Genomic DNA, 19,388 nt, shown 5'->3' with positions numbered 1-19,388 from the left:
ACAATAACGTTTTCCAGATGGATTTCAGCTTTGAATTTTAACTCCAAACCAATCCAAATTACCTCCACATTCGTGAAATTTTGTATATAGCTTTGTCCAGATATTTCCGACGAATTCCAACACTACTACTCAAAAAAATGACAACTAAAAAATTTCAGATCTAATAAGACTTCAAGTCATTCTTTAATGAAGTCATTAATAAGTGAAAACAATGGAAACTCATGGTGGTTTTTGTTTTGAAAATGTGCAGTAGTGGTATTGCAGCTGTTATTGGAAAAGTTAATCTTGGCTACCGGTTGCCAAATTGAATGATCCGCTAACAGGATGGCAATTGTTTTTGGGGAATTTGCAGGATTGGCCTCCGCTGGGGTGTGGTCTTTAATTTTTGTCCCTCAAATTGCTGGTCTTTAACTTTTGGCATTCGCTAAAAATCCCTTGGTTTCGGGTTCGAACCCTCGCTCAGTAAAATTTTTTTAAAAAATTTCTCAAGGTAGAGTTTGGATTCGCAAGATAAAGTTTTGCCTTAAGGCAGAGTTTTGGAGCAAAATTCTGCCTTGCGAATCCAAACATGCGTCTTGCGATTTTTTATTTTTTTTTTACTAAGCTGGGGTTCGGACCCACAACCTCGGGATATTAGGTGAAGGACAAAATTTAAAGACTGACGGCCAAAAATTAAAGACCACCCCAAATGAAGGACAGTCCACGCAAAAAAAAAGATTGTTTTTCACAATGGTACATCCGTGTGGATATCCCAAAAATAATTTTAAAAAAAAGAAAAATGACCTAATAATACCTATTTAAGACTCTATATTACAAAACATAAGGATACTTTTTCTTAATTACAAAATATATCAATAAAATTACAAAGTATACCAGATTTGGACTTAATGGGATACCCACTGTAACACCTCGTACCCCTAACTAGCTTACGTTCATGATTCGGGACTTAGAAACCAAGATGGAAGTGTTGGAATCCAAAAATTTCCTTCATCACGGTGAAGGTACGTGTTGCGACCAAAGTACGGGCCGTACAATGGTGGACGTACTTAGAGGGGAACTGGCAGAGAGCATTGAGACCTTTTTACCCAAGTACGAGCAGAAAAGTACGGGCCGTACTTTGAAGTATGGGACGTACCTTAAGCCCATACTTCCCTTGTCGAAATTAAAATATCACTGGAAAGTTGACCCAATGTACGGCCACGATGTACGGGACGTACTTTGAAGTACGGGACATACATTTAGACCGTACTTTTACCGCATAGACCAGAAACTATAAAAACGAGGGTTCAGATCTATTTTTCACTTTTCACATTCCCTCCAGCCCTAGGACGAAATCTTCTCCTCCATTCATTGAAATTCACCAAGGTAAGTCATTCCAAGCCATCCCAAGTTAATTCTAACATGTATCCATGATTCCTAAACAATAATTCATCCTTTTTAACTTAGGGTTTTCAAGAAAACCCATTTAAAGGATTCAAGACACAGCAGATTCTTCACAAAGTTCGGAACATTTTTATTACGAGATTGGAACATTACCAGGTATGTAGGGCTGCTATCTCCGTATGGAAACATTTTTGTTCTTTCCCACGCCACTTCTTCCATAAAGTATGAAGTTATACGAAAACTAGGGCTTTTAACCATGTTCATGATAACCCTAGGTCCATGTACTATGTTATACTATATCATGAATTGTTATTAGTCCGTTATTGTATTCTTGATATTCCATTTTGGTTATTGAAAATCTGTCCGTAATCCATGAAACCCATACTTTGCATTCCATGGGTCCTTATAGGCAAGTTATTAATTACTATGTTTAGTTTCATGAAACACTTTACATGTCTACACATTTTCATGCAAGTATATTATGTAACTATACCCATGTATAAGGCAAGTCATGTTTTATGGAAAATCATGGGCTCAGATGCCACTTATTTTCATGTTCATGTTTTTTAGAGTTGCACAGATTACCAAGAAGGCTCAAATAGCCTGAAACTACATTAGCCACCGTAGGATAAGGATCGCTCCGCCCAGTTAGGACGATTCCTTCATGTTATATTGATTTGGATCCTTTCATATCACGTTTTCATCTCATACCCTTGACAAGGCGAATAGCTCGGGTCCCAGAGGTTCGAATCCACGTACCCACGCGCCAATATCATGTTGTCGGTTTATACAATGCTCTCCCTACTTATAATGTTTTTACTCATGTTATATCTATATGTATTCATGTTCATGATCAGACTTCAGTTCTAGTTTCAGTTTCAATATTCATAATGTTATTTCCATGTCCCATGTTATTTCATTCAGTTGCATTACATACCAATACATTTAATGTGCTGACGTCCCTTTTTTATTGCCCGGGGGCCTGCATTTCACGATTTTTACGTACACGGATTTGCTGATGAAGGACGACGCATTAATTTGTTGTTTGTTCGCAGATTTTTCGTACGATATCGCGAGCCCCGTCTTCTTCGGGGTTTAGTCAGTCATTTATCCTATAGTAGTTTATGCATTAAAGGTATGTTGGGGGCCTTATCCCAAAAATTATGATTTCCATTTCAGACTCATGATAGAGGTTTCATAGACTAGACTAGTCAGTTATGTTATGTCAGATATTCAGAGTTGTTTAGCCATCTTTGGCTTGATTCATGGTATTTCCGCATTATGTTTTAAACGAGTAATTTATAAATTATTATGACTTCATGTGTTTTCTTAAAGCCCATCATGTTTCATGTTACATTCCGCTAATGTATGCCTCATGATGATTTAGCAGGTCATGTGGTTCGCTCGGTCACATGCAGTAAGGCACCGAGTGTCGTGTTTCGCCCATGCCATGGTTCGGGGCGTGGCACCCACGATTTTAGGCTTTTTTTAAGGAAGAAAATATAATTTTAAATGTGGACTTAATTCTAGGATAGTTACAGTTCAACTTCTTCTTCTTTATAAAAATATTTCTCTCTCTCTCTCTCTCTCTCTCTCCCTCCCTCTATGATAGATACCATTTTCATACCTAAAGTCCAGCCTCTCTCCTAGTATAAATTTTCAAACCAATATTACAAAGTATTTTTGATTACTAACTTGTGTATTAATTGTATATAAAAATTTATTTATATCGTTTTGAGATTTATATGATCAGTCAGGTGTTTTGAAAAATCAGATAAATTATATAAACCGTAGTTTTAAAAAATGTTGAAAACTAATATATGTATGAAATGTGTAATGGAGTCCGCTTATATATCATTTTTTAGATATATTTTCAGACAATGTGTATGAAATGCGAACAAATTCGATATCAATTAGTCTTAAAAGTTTGAAAATCGATATGTGTATGAAATGGATGGAATTTGGTTTGTATCAATCGTAAAACTTATTATACATATATACTTTCATAATCTATACATATTTTGACCGTATTTATACAATTTATATGTACTTTATCATAATCACAATATACATACAACTGTTATACATAGTTCATACGTAGAAATTATAATGAATTTATACATTTATACATATTGCATATAAAAATTAATATATATTTATTTTCTGGTGTATGAACTTTGTATGGAATCTAGTTTGTATCAATTACAAGTTTATTATACATATTTTTCTCAAAATTTATACATACTTTGATTAGATTTTATACAATTTATATGTACTTTATAATAATCAAAATACTCATATAATTTTTATACATATTTCATATATAAAAATTATAAGAATCTATACATTTATACATATTGCATACGAAAATTATACACATATGTTTTTTGGTGTATGAACTATGTACATAAAAATTACCGATTATAATGGACTTTTTGAGTAAAAGTTGGAGAAAATTAGCTAACAATATCTCTTAGTTTTGAATGCAGGAAGAGAAAGTGGACAAATAAGAAATAAAAGTAGAAAATCATAAACTATATCTCTAAATTTTGAAATGGAGAGAGAAAAGTGAATAAAATAAGAAAAAACGATTTGCTTACCTTATTTAATGTGTTTTATTTGCTTCTTTTTAATTTACCTAATTCGTATGATTTTGTAATGCCTATCGATATATTTCAGAACCGAAAAATATCGCTGCCCACAACATACCCCTTATCATGTACATATATGTCTTTTGCCCTTAAAAAAAAAGTAGGTACAGTGGGCCAGTGGCTGAAAAATTGGGAGTGGAAATACCTTCACATGCTAGGCTTGGCTTTGGTATATAAGTATCTTGCTATCTAGACTTTTTATACTTCTTTTTTAGCTACAGTCAGAATCATATGATCTTGGAACGATTTCTCATGTTTTTTTGCAGTTCACAGGTCGTTAAATATCCAACTTCGTTCTGGAGGTATCGCTTGTGGTTGTGGATATAATTACCATATCAGAAGTTTAGCATTTTTATTAATTACGCTCAAACTTTCCAAGAGATAATAAACAGAACAATTATCATGTGAAAACAGGGAATTAATACATTGTTGCAAATCAAAAAATCATCATTACAAAGTGATTCTTTAGTAGTCAGCCATCAGGAGGATCATAAAATTCATCCTCCCAAAAAAAAAAAAAATCAGATCTTACTGCAAAAGTTGAATTGATACAAAATTTTCCTAGCTACCAGTGTTCAAACTTTTAGATGGAATTAAAACATTTCCAGTTTCCCTCTGCCACTAAATGAAATATGTTGTATGGCTGGAAGAACCTCATGAAGAGATATTGAGTACTGCAGAAGAATTTTCACATTTTTCTCTTCACTTGACAGGGGCAGGTGGAGCGGCACCACCAGTCGTTGGCCTGCAAGATCAATGGGTGTAAACATCATTTCAAGATATTATAACTAGTCACGAGTATTTTGGTGAAATTCTTGAGTATTAAAGATTAATAAGTAATGCCTAAGTGTTAGCTGAAGCATAACTCATTTTTTGACTTTTGTCATACCAAAAGCACACACGTAATGTCTAAATACACCACTGCAAAGAAAAGAGAGGGAGGAGAAACTCACAGCCCAACGAAAACTTTGAAAGAGTCATAGATGCCCCATTGTGCTCCAGTGAGTGTACCAATCATGACGATGCGAAGAGGAAGACCGCGAGTGCAAAGACCCATTACGCCTAGCTTGTTCACAGCCTACAAAATGCACAATTGAGGTAAAAACGAACCAATATATAATTTTCGAGGGCGCAAACCAATTGTCAATGTACAGAATCTGTGTACTCACATCGCCCACAGTTGCGCCCTTGGCATTGTTGAGGAAAGAAACGAGGTTATCAGCAGGGTGTGACACAATAGCACAAAGAATACCAGCTAAATATCCACCAGCAAAGCTCACACCGAGCTGAGTAGATTTACTGCATTGGTCTTTTGGTGTTGGGATGACATTTTTGTAGAGTTGTTCCACAATGGTTTCAAATGATGCAAATTTCATCATGGTGTCTGTAAAATAACACATTTAAGACAGAATGTACAATAATAGGCTGATATAAGTACTTCATTGGTCCAAAAAAGAATGTACAATAATACTGATATAAGTACTTCATTGAGACAAAAAAGTTTCACATACCAAACTCGCAAGAAAGTGCAATACTTGCAAAAGTAGGCTCCTAAGTTTCAGGTTAAAGAAGGAAGCTAAATTGAGTAAATATAATCTTTGCTAATGCTCGACACGTGAAAGCTATAACTAGTCCATTAGATATAGCTAGATGAAATAGTCTTATCCCCTTATCCTTATTCAATTCTCCTCAAAAGGGTACTTTAATTTTAGCTTTAGAGAATCCGGTTAGACAAAATCTAAGCTGAGTACATATATATAATTCAAGTTGAAGGTAGTGAGAGCGCATGAATCTGTCTGAGATACTGGAGATAAGAAGAGACATAAACTTACATGGAATTTGTCGTCCCCAGAGAGGAACAAGCCCCTTGTACAACCTGTATACATAAAATTAAACGGCCAAACTTCCATTAGCAATGTACAATAATACACGTTGTAAATGAACAATTCCCGACCAATTTATTGACATAATAGGCATTACCCAGCAGCTCCTTCAGCCCTAACAAATTTGGGAAGCCCATCAGACAAGCCTCTGGCAAAACCAGGCTGAGTCTGGACGCGAACTTTGACAGCCTCAAACGGGCAGAGAGCAACATCAGCAATAACTTCAGCAGATGCAGAACCAGCAAGGAAAATCAAAGTCTTGTACTTGACAGCGTTCTCAGGGCCAGCAAGGTCTGTGTAATACTTCTTGAAATATTCATAGAATCCATATTTGCAAGCTCCCTGAGCGCTGTAACCGAGCAGGGTAGGCACCCATCCCCTAAAGAAGCCTCTAACACCCTGCTCCTTGAGCAGAACACCAAAACCCGAGGAAATGCTCTTGTATTTTGCAGGATCGATCTAGCAATTCCAACAACATCAGTAACAAAATTAGTAACATTAGTAACGTAAACTGTTCGAAATAATTCTGCAGAAACTTAAAGAAGGGTACTCCAGTATTACAAAAGATTTAAGTTAATATATACACACTTGACAGTGTAAAGATACTTTACACTTTCACTTGTTATAGCATGTTAGACCATCTTTGTCAGGACACAATTTAATAAATTTTATCAGTCACCTGATTGTGTTTGTCAATATTTTTCACACTATCGACGCATAAAACAGCTTTGTGCAGTGACCTTAACCATCCACATAATTAAAGTGTCATCTAACAACTTAAGATAAACAACCTGCAATTAAATCCTAATTTGGTACTCCATCTGTTTCAATTTGTTTGTTTAACTTTCCTTTTTAGTCTGTTTAAAAAGAATGTCTCTTTCCTAATTTGGGGACTCTTTAATTTCAACATCGCACATGACATGTTTAAAACCACAAGATTAAAGGACATTTTGATACATTATACATATCTTTAGTTTAAGACCACAAGATTCAAAAGTCTTGTTTACTTTCGTAAACTCCGTATCCAGTCAAACTAAGACAAACAAGTTGAAACTGAGGGAGTAATTTAAATTTCTTGTTCTCCTTACCAACTTGTTAAACAAAGTGGGGGGAAACTTGTTTTCTTGATCTCCACAACTCATATACACGTCAAAGTACAACTTTTTCTCGTGATCTTGATCTTAAACATAGGGGTAAAATTAAGCATGGAGAAATGCAAGATGCGGATCTAAGACGGGTTCTGTTGGTTCATCTGAACACATTGTTTTAGGCCAGCCCGGACTATGAATACGAAACAAAAAAATGAGAATTAAAATGTATACATATAATAAGATCACACGTAGAAAAAAGGTACCTGCATGTTGCACTTGACAAGATCGAGGGGTGTAACGGCCATGTGGGTGAGACCACAGCTCATAATACCTCCAAAAGTACAAGCAGCGTAATAACCAGGTGAGAACATCTCTATTTTACCTGAAGACTCCTTTGGTGCCGGAACCAAAAAGGGCTTCTTCACCGTTGATGATTCACATAATGTAGTATTAGTATCCTCCAAGTCATTGACATTTCTGTATGAAGGTAATGATGAGGAAGAAGCCGTGTAAAGAAAACTGGGGATCAAAGGTCTCCGGAAACTAGAGTTATCTGTATAGGCCATTGTAAGTAGGGTAAGACAGAGAAGTTCAACACTTGGTGTATGTGTTGAGTATTTGCAATGGAGATCAAAGAGGGAGGAAATGTGGTGAAATGATGATGTTATTTAAGGTGGAGGGAGGAAAACAAGAACGGTTCCTATAATGGTGGAGAATCGAAGAATCTGCTTTATTATGGAAGGGTTGTCCTTAATTTCCTATATGGCTTTTGGACCATATTTGGCTGCAACTTAATTTATCAAATGAAGGGTGCCTGTGGCTCTCCTCTCATTTTATTTAATTTAATCTTTTAGGGTGCCCCCTGCCTGTTGGTTTGCGTTGAATTTTATTGATGAGTTGACATTTTCTACTTTAAAAAAAAATATGTTTTTGAATTCTTACTTTCGTGCATAATTGTGTCAATTGGCATGTGCAAATCCTCGGATTCACTACTTCTATACTTAAGATAATAAATTCGGACTTGATCCGACTATAAAAGCTATATATAACTCGAGTCGAAGATGGTAAGTGAATCTACACTTGGTAGTTTTACTTTACATGTTTACTAGTGGAGCTACTGATATTTTGACATTGCAATTCGATCTAGTGACTTTAATCCTTTGGGATGTCTCCTTGTCATTATATTTGTTGCTTAATCAATGAGGGAGGATGGGCTCTCACCATCGCTGGCCATTTCTATGAGCACCTTGGGCGATAGAGATCACTCACTCGAAAATCACCGTCACTGAGATGATTCTTTAATTATTAGGCGAAAAGCTATAAGACATAATTGTTAATTGTCACGTTTACTCAATTTCTCGCCATATGCATAAGGAAGGAGGTAGTAAGTACTCGATACTCGATGGAATAGATGAAGTACGCGCTAGCTGGTCAGAAGCCACCATTATAAAAACACATAAACAAAACACAAGGGAAAACAGAACAATGGCACAAACGTAATTCTAGTTTTCCTTGGAACAGCTTATATTTTAGGCAATAGAACTTTTATGCCCACTGCAACTGCTCTATTTGGCCCCAGATGTGAACGATACCTGGAAAAGGCACGGAAGCAGCAAAAAGCAAGAATATATAAAGAACATAATGCACAATTGCACATAAAGGCAGTAATGGTCCTAATGGGGAATAAATAGTACAAGTTGTTATGTCTGGCAAATACACTGAATAGTTGAGTGACAAGTGCTTGAGACCTAATAATCAAGTACAATCTAAGATCAACAAGAAAACTAGAACATAATGCTACTTGAGCAACCATACACTCTGCAATTTCTATTAGATAATTCACATTATGCTACCTCTTCACAGGTTTCCTTATCGTCAAGCTACAAGCAGACACAGGCTAAAACTTGTAAGATGCTCTGGAGACGGCTTCTGAATCACCTTGCACTCATTTATCTTCAGTTCCCTTCATTGGACAGAGAATAAAGAGAAAAGGAAAAGATAACATGTCAGAAAAATGTGCCTATATTATGTAATTCTGTAATCCTAAATGGTTGTGCACTTCATCTGTCAAATAAAAGAGAACACTATGGATTTCACAGAAATGAAATGGAACCTAGACCATATAATATGATGTTGTTTGCTCCATTCAAATACTTCATCTGCCTCATTCAGTCATTTCACATGCATTCAGATGTAATACACAAGAATGTCTAGTAACTTCTTAAATCAAGACACCACTTTTTCGGAAATTTTGGCATAAGACTCCTACGACATAATTTAAGCATTACCAGTTGATCCAATAACCATTTTTTTTTTTTTTTTTTGTTGATAACTACCAGTTGATCCAATAAATGAAAGCATGAAAAACATGTCGGGCAACTTTGAGTTCACATGAGATGACAATCTTGATTGAGTCCTCTTGCTCTGTTATTCAATACAAAGAAAAAGGGATTGCACACCTCTAGTACAGCTTTAACTTCATAGTCAAATGTCTTGCAAAGAATCTCATAGTTTGTCTGTAACCCCATCTGCAACTACCAAACATGAAGAATGTAAAGCTTAAGCAAATAGTGATGGAAACTGAATTATTGCAGAGTCGATCTACCTGTGAGGGTGACATGGTAGATATCCGGTACCTGCAGGAGGTTGACGTATCAGTGTTATGGGAAACAGCTAGTACTTATCAGAGACATCATTATGAACAAGTAAACAAAAGCAAATATTAATGTAATGTAGCAGCTGAGCAAAGAATTTGCTGCTGGCGACTCTTCAGGTTAGAGCTAAGCATCTCTTAATTAATAATGAGAGGAAGAGGCTGAGAGTGCACTGGAAGCTGATTATGTAACAGGTTGATGTATATCTGACAAGTTCCAAAAGAATTCCTGATATAATTAAATTCCTGATTATAAGCATGTTCAACGCATCAGTTTGCAACAGTAACGATGAATGGCTTTAAGGTAATTCTATTGTATATTTATATGTTCGATCAAACAACCAAGAGTCAACAACTCAGAAATCTCCTGTAACTTCAAGAATTTTCCTCACAGTTTCTGTCCTCCAGCATGATATGCCAGATCTTATGCCAAAGATATTATGAACATAGAGGGTGTTTGGATTGGCTTTTTAAAAATAGCTTATATGCTAAAAGCTAATAGCCATAAGTAGGGAATACCCAACTTTTGGCTTTTAGGTACCTTTTTGGCCTAAAAGTAAGTGCTTAAAAACACTTTTTATTTTTCCCAAACACCACAATAGTTCAATTAAGAGGATATCTCTTTTGGGGATCGTACAAATGGAACTAACTATTGTTAAATAGGATAATTTTTTTTTTATGACAAGGGAACCCGCAGCCGCTACCTTTCGGGTGCGCACAGGGTAAACCCCGCTTCTATGCAATAGCTCGCAAACCACACAGAAGAGATAACCCGCACTAGGCAAGCCCCGTGCGACGAGCTTGACCCAGAAGGCAAATCCCCTGCTTTTTGTAGGCAAGGGGTTTCGAACCTGAGACCTCCATTATGGAAGCCCCATGCTCAACCAACTAAGCCACTCTTGCGGGTTAAAAATAGGATAACAGTTCGTGAATACAATCCTCATTACACATGGTGATGCATAAAGAAAGAGGAGGAATACTACAGTTCTCTACAGAAAGAGAAAAGCACCATTTACTTACATTGGTGTAGCCACCTAAGGTTATTATCAGTTAATTGCTTCATGTATTGATATTTCAATACCATAAACATGTAAATGATATACGCTAAACGCACACAAATTGCTACTATAACACATCAATCAATCACCTTTGTTTATTCCTATAGAAGTTCATTGCTATCATGTTTGCCTTCTGAACAGTTAGCATCACGGCTCTCATTTTGTTCTGCAAAGTATTGAATAGCTTTCGTTAGCACTGAACATGCCAAATTTCTCTAATGCAAGGCTAGTATTTCCGTTAGTGAAGAAATTTTCAGCAATGCCGTGGCTAAGTGTTTTCAAATCAATATGTTAGTCCACCACCATAATTTTAAGAATCAAAGTGAAAAAACAAACAATTCAAATATATTGGAATGAGCAAAGATCATTCCATCACCTTCTGAGCAATCAGCTCAATTAGCACCATTAAGAACTTTCCCAGCCCCTTCCCCTGAACACGATGCTCAAGCTGTAATTCATACACATAAAGAACAGGAATTTCTTCCTCGATAGTGAAGCGGTGATGTACAAAAGCCACAAGTCGACCCTTATCATCCACACCGTCTGCATTGCTCCTTCCTTTACGTGATAATTTGAACATAATATCGGTATCCACATTTGAGATCTCATACACAAATATATAACGAGCTTCAGAAGAAACCATCTCCCTGCGCTTCACCCTCTCTTCTTCAGGCCACTCTGTCCCATATGACGCCTCCATATTCACCTATAAAAGGCACATACCTTCAGAAAAGAGGAAATATCCCTGTGATCATTGATTTGTTATTGTAGCTAAATTCTAAAGATAAGTTAGCCAGTTTTGCTACCTTGAGGAGGCTTTGAATATACTGCTTCACCGGAGAAGAGAGGCTATCTCCGCATCCCGAGTCCAAGTACACAGACAAATCTAATGATCAAATCAACCATACATTACACATAGGAAAATTGAATAAAGTATAATAGTAAACAACCTTATACATAACCAACAAGGAATGTAGCGGGATGGATAGGACCCCTCCACCCTTAACCAGAGGCCTCAGGTTTGACCCTAGGCATAGGAAAAAATCCTGTTACGGAGCGCTTTCCCCTTAAATGGGCCTTATGCGACGCGAATCCGGATTAGTCGGGCCCCAATGCAGGTACTGGACACCGGGTGAGAAACAAAAAAATAACCTGATACATAGTTCGTTTTTGGCCTATGTTCATCTGCACAGGCCTATGAACATATGACCTTAGATAGGAGGTTGTGGAAATTAGGTTAGAAGGTTAGTAGGTAGTAGAGCATTGTCTCGCTTATCCTTTCATACTAGTAAGTTGTAACATTACTCCTGTAGTTTCTTGCCCTTTGATCTCTGTTACTATCTGTTTTTTCTTGTACTTTGATTATCTTCTTATTTTGTTGTAGTTGCTGTTAAGAATGCTCTATCATGCTTTATACTCCCTCCATTCCAAAATAAGTGTCTCTTTTAGCTCATGCACACCCCTTAAGAAATTGCTCACTCCTAGAAAATTAGGAGTGTTTTTACCAACTTACCCCTAATTAATGCTTAGAAAAAGAAAAGTTATTTAACGATTCTTGATTATAAATAAGGGTAAGTTTGGAAGAATAGGATTAATTTTTTCTTGAAATCCCAATGCGTCACTTATTTTGGAACAAAATAAAAAGCCTAAAAGGACACTTATTTTGGAATGGAGGGAGTATAATATTTTGCCTTAGCTTGTTCACTTCCGTTATTTCTTTTTCCGAACTGCTTTGAACTGTTTTTTCTTGAGTCGAGGGTCTACCGGAAACAACCTCTCTACCTCCAAGGTGTGTGTGCACTCTACCCTCCCCGGACCCCACTTTGTGGGATTACAGTGGGTATGTTGTTGGTGTTGTTGAATATATGAACAAAAACATGCTAGAAACTGTATTAGCTGAAGAAAGATCATAAGCTATCACCTAATGACTAAAATCATTCCCTTTACGAAAGAAGGATGACTTAATCTGTGTAAAAGGGTAAAACGGCTCTTTTTGCTATCCTCCACACAAGGATGATTTTTAGACTAGTGAAGAAGTAAGCTTTTTTCTCCACCAAAAAGATAGAAAATGTTGTCGATTCACAATTCACCAAGATAATACATTAAAGGACATCTAACTAACTAAATGAAATAACAATGCGAACCCTTAGTGTTGTAATGGCGGAAAGTTGGAAAGGAAGAAAGAGGGTCTTTCTGAGAAACAGCAGCTTTGATTATCTCTTGTACTTTCTTCTTCTTTTCCAATACCTGCCTTCATAAAACAAAATACATTCAACTGTTAATTATTGCATTGTTATACTAGCTTTTCAAAAATTAATGCGTTTGGGCAAACGTTAGTTAATGTTACCTCTTTCCTGGTCATCTTCTTGCCTCTGTTATTGTCCGATTTCTTGTTCGACTCCATTGCTGTCTCCAAGAACGCCTCTTCTTGGAAAGCTATGCACTTCCACTTTCTACCCAGGATTTTCGAAAGTGTACCCACTGTCTGCACCCCGAACTTCTTGAAAATTACAAATGGACCCTTAAAGTTTGAAATATGGTAAATATACTACTTTTTTTTTTTTTCTTTTTGCTAAATATACTACTCATTCCATGTTATGAGGCTATTAGAATTGATATTCGTGATGCCACACCTCAAATTGTGAAGCTTGAGAATATAAAGCCGGAAAATATGAATACAATATTGATGGCTTCACTTGCAATCTTGCATTAATAAGTTCTCTAAGATTAAAATTAGATGAACTTTTACTAATATTTAAAATATTTTTTTCATTAATTAAATTTAAATTATATGAAGTATGACTGATATTTAAATACAATTTTCATCATATTAAGTTGTGTTTTGTTTCATCAACATGTTTTTCGTCTATGCTCTTTTATATTTATTTATCAAACTTTTTTCTACATGATGTTCAGCATCCGCTTTGAGGTTCAATTAATTCAGATTCACTAGGAAATCCCGCTTTGGGACAAAAAGATCCCTACCAAAAGTGATTTATACCCAAATGCATCACAACTTTTGCCTTTTTGTGCTAATCAATTCATCTTCATCGTATCATATCAAGCCAGCTGAAGCTTCAACTCTTCTCTTCTTGGCTTATCGGATTAACCATCATCCCATTGGTTAAAATATGCGTTCTTTTTTGTGGTTCTAAGATTTACCTTCTTTTTTGAAGGAAATAGCAGAATGAATGATGAAGTTTGACACGTGCTAAGGTAAGGAGTAAGGTGATTCAACAAATTCTTTTAGTTATAAACTAGGAGCAGAACTGTAATCCAACACGTAGAACAGAAGAACAAGGAAAAGAGGATCTTCCGACAAACGAGCAACGGACTGTATTTATAGTAGTTTAAACATGTAACAACTACTTTAACAGACATTTATAGGCTCGAAGTTACACTACATACCCATCCACGTCTTTATCTTTTGTTATGTTTGCCATTTATTCCGCTTTTTCATTTGTTACTTTGCATGCTTATCATCCAATGCATTGAATGCTATTATTATTATTATCAGATGTACCAGTTCCAGCAGCATGCGTTCTATCCACTCTGGTTTCTAGTCTAGTATGCATTCAAAACTATGTCCTAATATAGATAGTATTAAAAGATTTATTAGCTGAAAAACGACATATCTTAAATTGTAAACAGTTTAACATCAAGCATAACCAAAAGAAAGAGATCCAAAATTTTGTTAGGTCACGCCTTTGACAGCTCAACTAAAACAAAAGCAAAACTTTAGAAGACTAGAAACCATATTCAGACAACAAATCCAAATGAAACAAGTCTAAGCTCCAGGAATCTCAGGTTCTGCCTCAGCCACTGTTTCTTCGGCTGGTCGATCTAACTTCACACCAACATCTTCTGAATAGTCACCATGCACCTGCAAAAAGAAACTCATTAGTAGTTTCGAAAACAAATGTTACACTTTTGAACTATCCAAGAATGATGCTCAATGTGGCGCATTGAAACTGAACTTACCTCCATCAGCTTGCCAAGATCGAATTTAGGGGCCTTGAGAATCTTGACTTTGCGAATATAAACATTTTGTAGAGGGAAAATGCTTGAAGTAGCTTTCTCAATCTCTCTACCAATTGATTCAGGGATGAACTTTGCTACCAACTCCTTCAGGTCACAGGAACTTGCTTGGTTCCTCATGATCTCAACCATCTTGCGACGGATCTAACACAATAAAACAAACATGTTGATAAGTAATCAAAAGTGAGCCTGCCAGACATTACTAAACAAGTCAGTCCAAGTAGAAGTACCACCAACCTGACGGATCTGGCTGCTCTGAGCATAACAGGTTCGCTTCTGCTGGTTCGGACGCTTCTTTGTAAAAGCAATGCAGAACATCCTGAGAGTATAGCTATCTGTGGTCTTGACATCCACGTGAGCCTCAATCAAAGTCTGCCACTTGCGCACCAGAGACCTCAACTTGTCTGTTGTGAAATCCATTCCCTGAAGTTACCAACCACAAAGTTAATTCTTTTTTCCAAAACAAAGTTAAAAAATTCAATCCATAAAAAGAGCTATTCTCTAGTCTTCTGAAGAAATGATAAGCCTAAAAGAATCGTCATACATAGAACTGTGTGAGGACATTCCTCCCTTGCACATCTTCTGCTCTCAATCGGATCTTCCTGAATGCCTGATCCTCATCCTTCTGAAGATCAGCCAAACTGACTTCAAATACTCTGTGCTTTAATCCTTCTGAAGCAATCTGGAGCCAGAAAGGAGACAAATGCACTAATAAAATTGCACTTGCAGTCAAATAAATCTATACTTTTGAACAGACCAGAATAGGCAACCAGATATACTTTTGAAGAGGAAGTACAGCAGTTAAAAGCCATATACAAACGGATCTAGAGAACAAACAAGATGTAAAAGTTAATAAAACAGCTTCCTGAATTAACCTAATCAAAGTAAGGGAGAAAACTAACAACTTCAACATTATGTTCTATAGAATAGAACAGAATAGGCAACCTTATATACTTTTGAAGAGGATGTTCAGCAGTTAAAAGTCATACACAAATAGATCTAGACTACAAGCAAGATGTAAAAGTTAATAAAACAGTTTCCTGAATTAACCTAATCAAAGGTGAAGGGAGAAAACTAACATCTTCCAAATTATGTTCTATAGCACAAAAAATAACTACTACTACACTTCAACTCAAACTAGTTGGTCTGCTATGTAAATCTTTAAGTGGGGCTACTTTTGGAGTCTATACAATACACACATGGTATTTTGCTAACATGTTACATAACTATAGTAGGTTAGCATTGTACCCATTTTTCTTTCCATGACTTACCCTTATCTTACACTTGCCACTTCACTATATGAGGGTTATCTTTGTACAAATATTTTCGTAGTGAAGTGGCTAGATAAGAGGGAAGGGTATTATGAGTATAGAAAAATGAGAACAATGCTAACCTGCTACAATCATGTAGTAGGATAGCAAAACATCTCTCTCTATACACACACGCACATAACGAGAAAGAACTACAAAGTACAAAGACAAACAACAGTATATACAAAGTAACAGTCCACGTTAATCAAGTTTTTAAAAGCCATTAAAAAGTTCGATCAGATGTATAACTCTAAATCCATTTCTATACGGGCTTAGTGACTAGTACTGTCATGTACAGGTTTCTCAACTACAATTTGTTGGTATGCCTCTCTTTAAGAGATAACCCATAAACTAAAGGCATGAAATGGCCTGTAAGCGCAAAGGCATCCCTTAAGCAAGTCAAAGCACCCATCCTATACTGCACTAAGCTTCAAGGAAAACCTAAGCTTTCAACAAACCACTAACTAAAATGATTTGGACGTGTTCCCTTCAAATACTATGTTCTAAGACATTCAAATATTGTGAGAACTCATCATAAATCAGTTTAGTTATGAGAAATTTAGAGGGTTGTACTTACAAAAACTCTGGGAGTAGTAGAACTCATCATAAATCAACCTACTCCTACCAGAGTTTTTGTAAGTACAACCCTCTAAATTTCTACAAATTATTAGCTCACTTAGATTCAAATGGAGGAATCAGAGTTTCCTGTGTACTATGTTTAGAAGTTCATAAAACATTTTCCAGTGTCATCAAGTTTTGAAACTTGTATGAGATACAGAAGAGAGAGCATCGACCGCTCATCAACTTCATGCTACTTCCCCAAACACTTTGAAGTTCAACGTGCAGATATGGGTCCAGTGTTGCATCTCTTATATTACAAGCATATCATAACCCTAAAGGGTCGCCTGGTTAATTGTATTAGATAATTAATCCCAGCATAAGCTAATAAGTCAGTCGGTTGGCAGCATAAGCTGCATAAATAATACAGTGTTTGGCTGGCCGTTGGCAGTATTAAATAATAACCACAACAAGTTATAATCCTCACTCAACTCTTAAAAAGCGTCTAGCCCAATTCTTGAACCAGTGTAAAAGTCCCATTAAGGAATGTATTATTTTAATTGTATATACCAGGATATTTGTCAATTATTCAACATTGCATTTCATAACTAAAGCAAAAAGGGATTTCTTTTTTCAGAGGTAAAATGAAGCAGTAACCCAAAACATCCAAAGCAACACTAGATATAAAGAATTACAGAAGCGGAAAGGAAAAAAAGTATAAAATGAGCAAGAGATAGATACCTTAGTACCCTGAGTCCTGGTGACAAGGGTTTTACCAACATTCTTGACTTCAAATACTGATGGTGCCTTTACATCATACCAATCCTTCTTAGCATATGGATCGGCTCTGCACACATTTCACCATATCCAATTAGTTACATAACACTCAAAAACTAAAACACAAACAATAATAATAACAGAGACATACGCCTTCTTCTTTCCTCCCTTCTTTCCCTTTGAAATCCTCTTGTTCTTACTGTACAACAAAGTGTAACATATTAGAATCCAAAGAAACACTAAGATAGATTAGAAATACGAAATTAAGAGAGATACCCGACAGCCATGTTGAGAATGAGATGTTTCAGATTGGGGGGCTGAGTTTGGAAGAAAGGAGAAGGTGATATAATAATAATGCTGTAAAACCCTAGTGCTACTGGACTTTTTGGGCTTACTTTACAAACCATGTTGGCAAAACCAATGGGCCACTAAGTATTGGATGGCCCTTGACTTTTAGGAAGTAAGAAATTGCACTGTTTGGCCTTCAAATGGGTTGTTCTTTAAATTTTGGCCTAAAATCGATTTTATGCTAGTAGGACATAAATTATTTAAGAGTGTGGAGCATAATTTATGGAATATTATGCTGTCAATATATCTAAAATTATACGCCGAAAAAGTTATTTGTCATGAGGAGCAAAAGTTAAACACCGTTACAGAATAGGAACAAAAGTGCAAATGACCCTTTAGGAAGTATCACATCTTACGTTGTTTTTGGACTAATTTGGCCCATAAACATCTAACACAGCTGCATTGGTTGAAGTTAGCCTGTATGATCATTTTTCGGATTGCTTGTTGAAATTTAATGCCGAAATTGGCTAGGGAATTTGCACAAATAAGATTTTTAGGTGCCACCGTTTAAATTTTGATCTCATTAAAAAAAAAAAAAATCTGCAAAAATACATTTCATTACAATCAGAAGCAAAACCTACGTGAGTTGCCATATTTTCTTATTTGAAATTGTGCAGATGTACGGAACATGCCTTAACAGTAACCCCTTTTGCTTTGATAATGAAATTCTGCCCCCAACCCCCCCACCCCACCCCCCGCGGTCCCCTTCATAAAAAATGAGAGATTTATTGATATATTTATTGGATCTGTCGTGGCTCCTGCTTCTTCAGGTAGAACTCCAGGTTAATAAGTTATGGTAATCGTCGTGATTTTGGTCATAAATCTTGATAAATCGTCAGGATATTAGTCACGAGACTTGTCTTAACATGAAGTTATGATGATCGTCAAAATTTTAGCTACAAATTCTAACGAGTCGCGAAAATCTTTTCAGCATTTTGTGGCTAAAATCCTAGCGATTTGTCAAGATTTATGGCCAAAATCCTAACAATCATGCAAATTAACTCTAAATGACACCAATTTTGAAATACAACCACCTTCTAAAAGTATCAACCCAACAATTTCCTATTTTAGGTTCACGCAAACCTTCAAAAATTAGTAGATCCACTTTGTCTTCTTCAACAAGTTTTTTTCCAGCTCAAGAAATTCAATAATTATGTTCTTTAATTTTTTTTTTCCAACCAACCAAATCCATAACAATATACACCTAATAATGAAACATTATCCACACAATTACAACCACAAATAAGCAACGGGAAGAATGAGGAAGAAGAAGCAATTTCCTAACGAAAATTTAAATATATAAAAGTTATCTTAATAAGGTCAAAAATTAAGTGGGTGTCCTTAGGAAAGATACCCAGCATAAATTTTTGAATTAGCTAATAATCATTTTTAAGACGGTTGATAAAGGTTTAGCTGTGGTTTATAATACATAAATAGGCCCTCAAACTTGACCTTATTTTTTAAGTATGCCTTCCAACTTTGGGTGTGCAGAAGTATGCACCTCAACTTGTAAAAAGTTGAATACGTAAACACAAATGCTGACGTGATACATAAATTTTGGAGGTGCCTATATGATCATTTTGTAAGTTAAAATGTTCAACTGATAAAGTGGAGACAATGTGAGGTGCCTACTTATGC

At 36.0% G+C, this 19,388-nt stretch overlaps 3 protein-coding genes across 8 annotated transcripts; all 3 read right to left on the bottom strand.

The window, feature by feature from the left end:
* Nucleotides 1–4,421: 4,421 nt before the first annotated feature.
* LOC132052532 (mitochondrial phosphate carrier protein 3, mitochondrial-like) lies at nucleotides 4,422–7,669 on the bottom strand. Its single transcript, XM_059444113.1, has 6 exons — nucleotides 7,272–7,669; nucleotides 6,015–6,376; nucleotides 5,867–5,910; nucleotides 5,204–5,418; nucleotides 4,988–5,112; nucleotides 4,422–4,779 (listed from the first exon to the last, which is right to left on the bottom strand). Exons 1-6 carry the CDS (start codon nucleotides 7,572–7,574, stop codon nucleotides 4,737–4,739), a joined length of 1,092 nt encoding a protein of 363 aa, XP_059300096.1. The 5' UTR covers nucleotides 7,575–7,669; the 3' UTR covers nucleotides 4,422–4,736.
* A 945-nt stretch (nucleotides 7,670–8,614) lies between these two features.
* LOC132052533 (uncharacterized) lies at nucleotides 8,615–13,302 on the bottom strand. Of its 6 annotated transcripts, none has more exons than XM_059444115.1 (8): nucleotides 13,067–13,284; nucleotides 12,864–12,966; nucleotides 11,526–11,605; nucleotides 11,096–11,425; nucleotides 10,809–10,885; nucleotides 9,614–9,644; nucleotides 9,468–9,536; nucleotides 8,615–8,971 (listed from the first exon to the last, which is right to left on the bottom strand). In XM_059444115.1, the coding sequence occupies exons 1-8, from the start codon at nucleotides 13,121–13,123 to the stop codon at nucleotides 8,954–8,956; spliced, it is 765 nt and encodes a 254-aa protein (XP_059300098.1). In that variant the 5' UTR covers nucleotides 13,124–13,284; the 3' UTR covers nucleotides 8,615–8,953. The 6 variants fall into 6 exon arrangements, 4 of the variants coding, with proteins under 4 accessions (XP_059300098.1, XP_059300097.1, XP_059300101.1 ...); XM_059444114.1 differs by having other exon boundaries at nucleotides 9,468–9,542; nucleotides 13,067–13,281; XM_059444118.1 differs by lacking the exon at nucleotides 10,809–10,885 and having other exon boundaries at nucleotides 13,067–13,302.
* Nucleotides 13,303–14,330: 1,028 nt separating this feature from the next.
* On the bottom strand, nucleotides 14,331–17,801 carry LOC132052530 (small ribosomal subunit protein eS1-like). The gene is made up of 7 exons (XM_059444112.1): nucleotides 17,679–17,801; nucleotides 17,554–17,601; nucleotides 17,367–17,472; nucleotides 15,302–15,439; nucleotides 14,995–15,180; nucleotides 14,701–14,901; nucleotides 14,331–14,602 (listed from the first exon to the last, which is right to left on the bottom strand). Exons 1-7 carry the CDS (start codon nucleotides 17,687–17,689, stop codon nucleotides 14,507–14,509), a joined length of 786 nt encoding a protein of 261 aa, XP_059300095.1. The 5' UTR covers nucleotides 17,690–17,801; the 3' UTR covers nucleotides 14,331–14,506.
* Between the last annotated feature and the right edge of the window lie 1,587 nt (nucleotides 17,802–19,388).

This window comes from Lycium ferocissimum, chromosome 4 (genome assembly GCF_029784015.1).
Source record: "Lycium ferocissimum isolate CSIRO_LF1 chromosome 4, AGI_CSIRO_Lferr_CH_V1, whole genome shotgun sequence".
NCBI lineage: Eukaryota > Viridiplantae > Streptophyta > Magnoliopsida > Solanales > Solanaceae > Lycium > Lycium ferocissimum.
The sequence above is the reverse complement of the archived record's forward strand: the minus strand, read 5'-3'. Positions and strand labels throughout refer to the sequence as shown.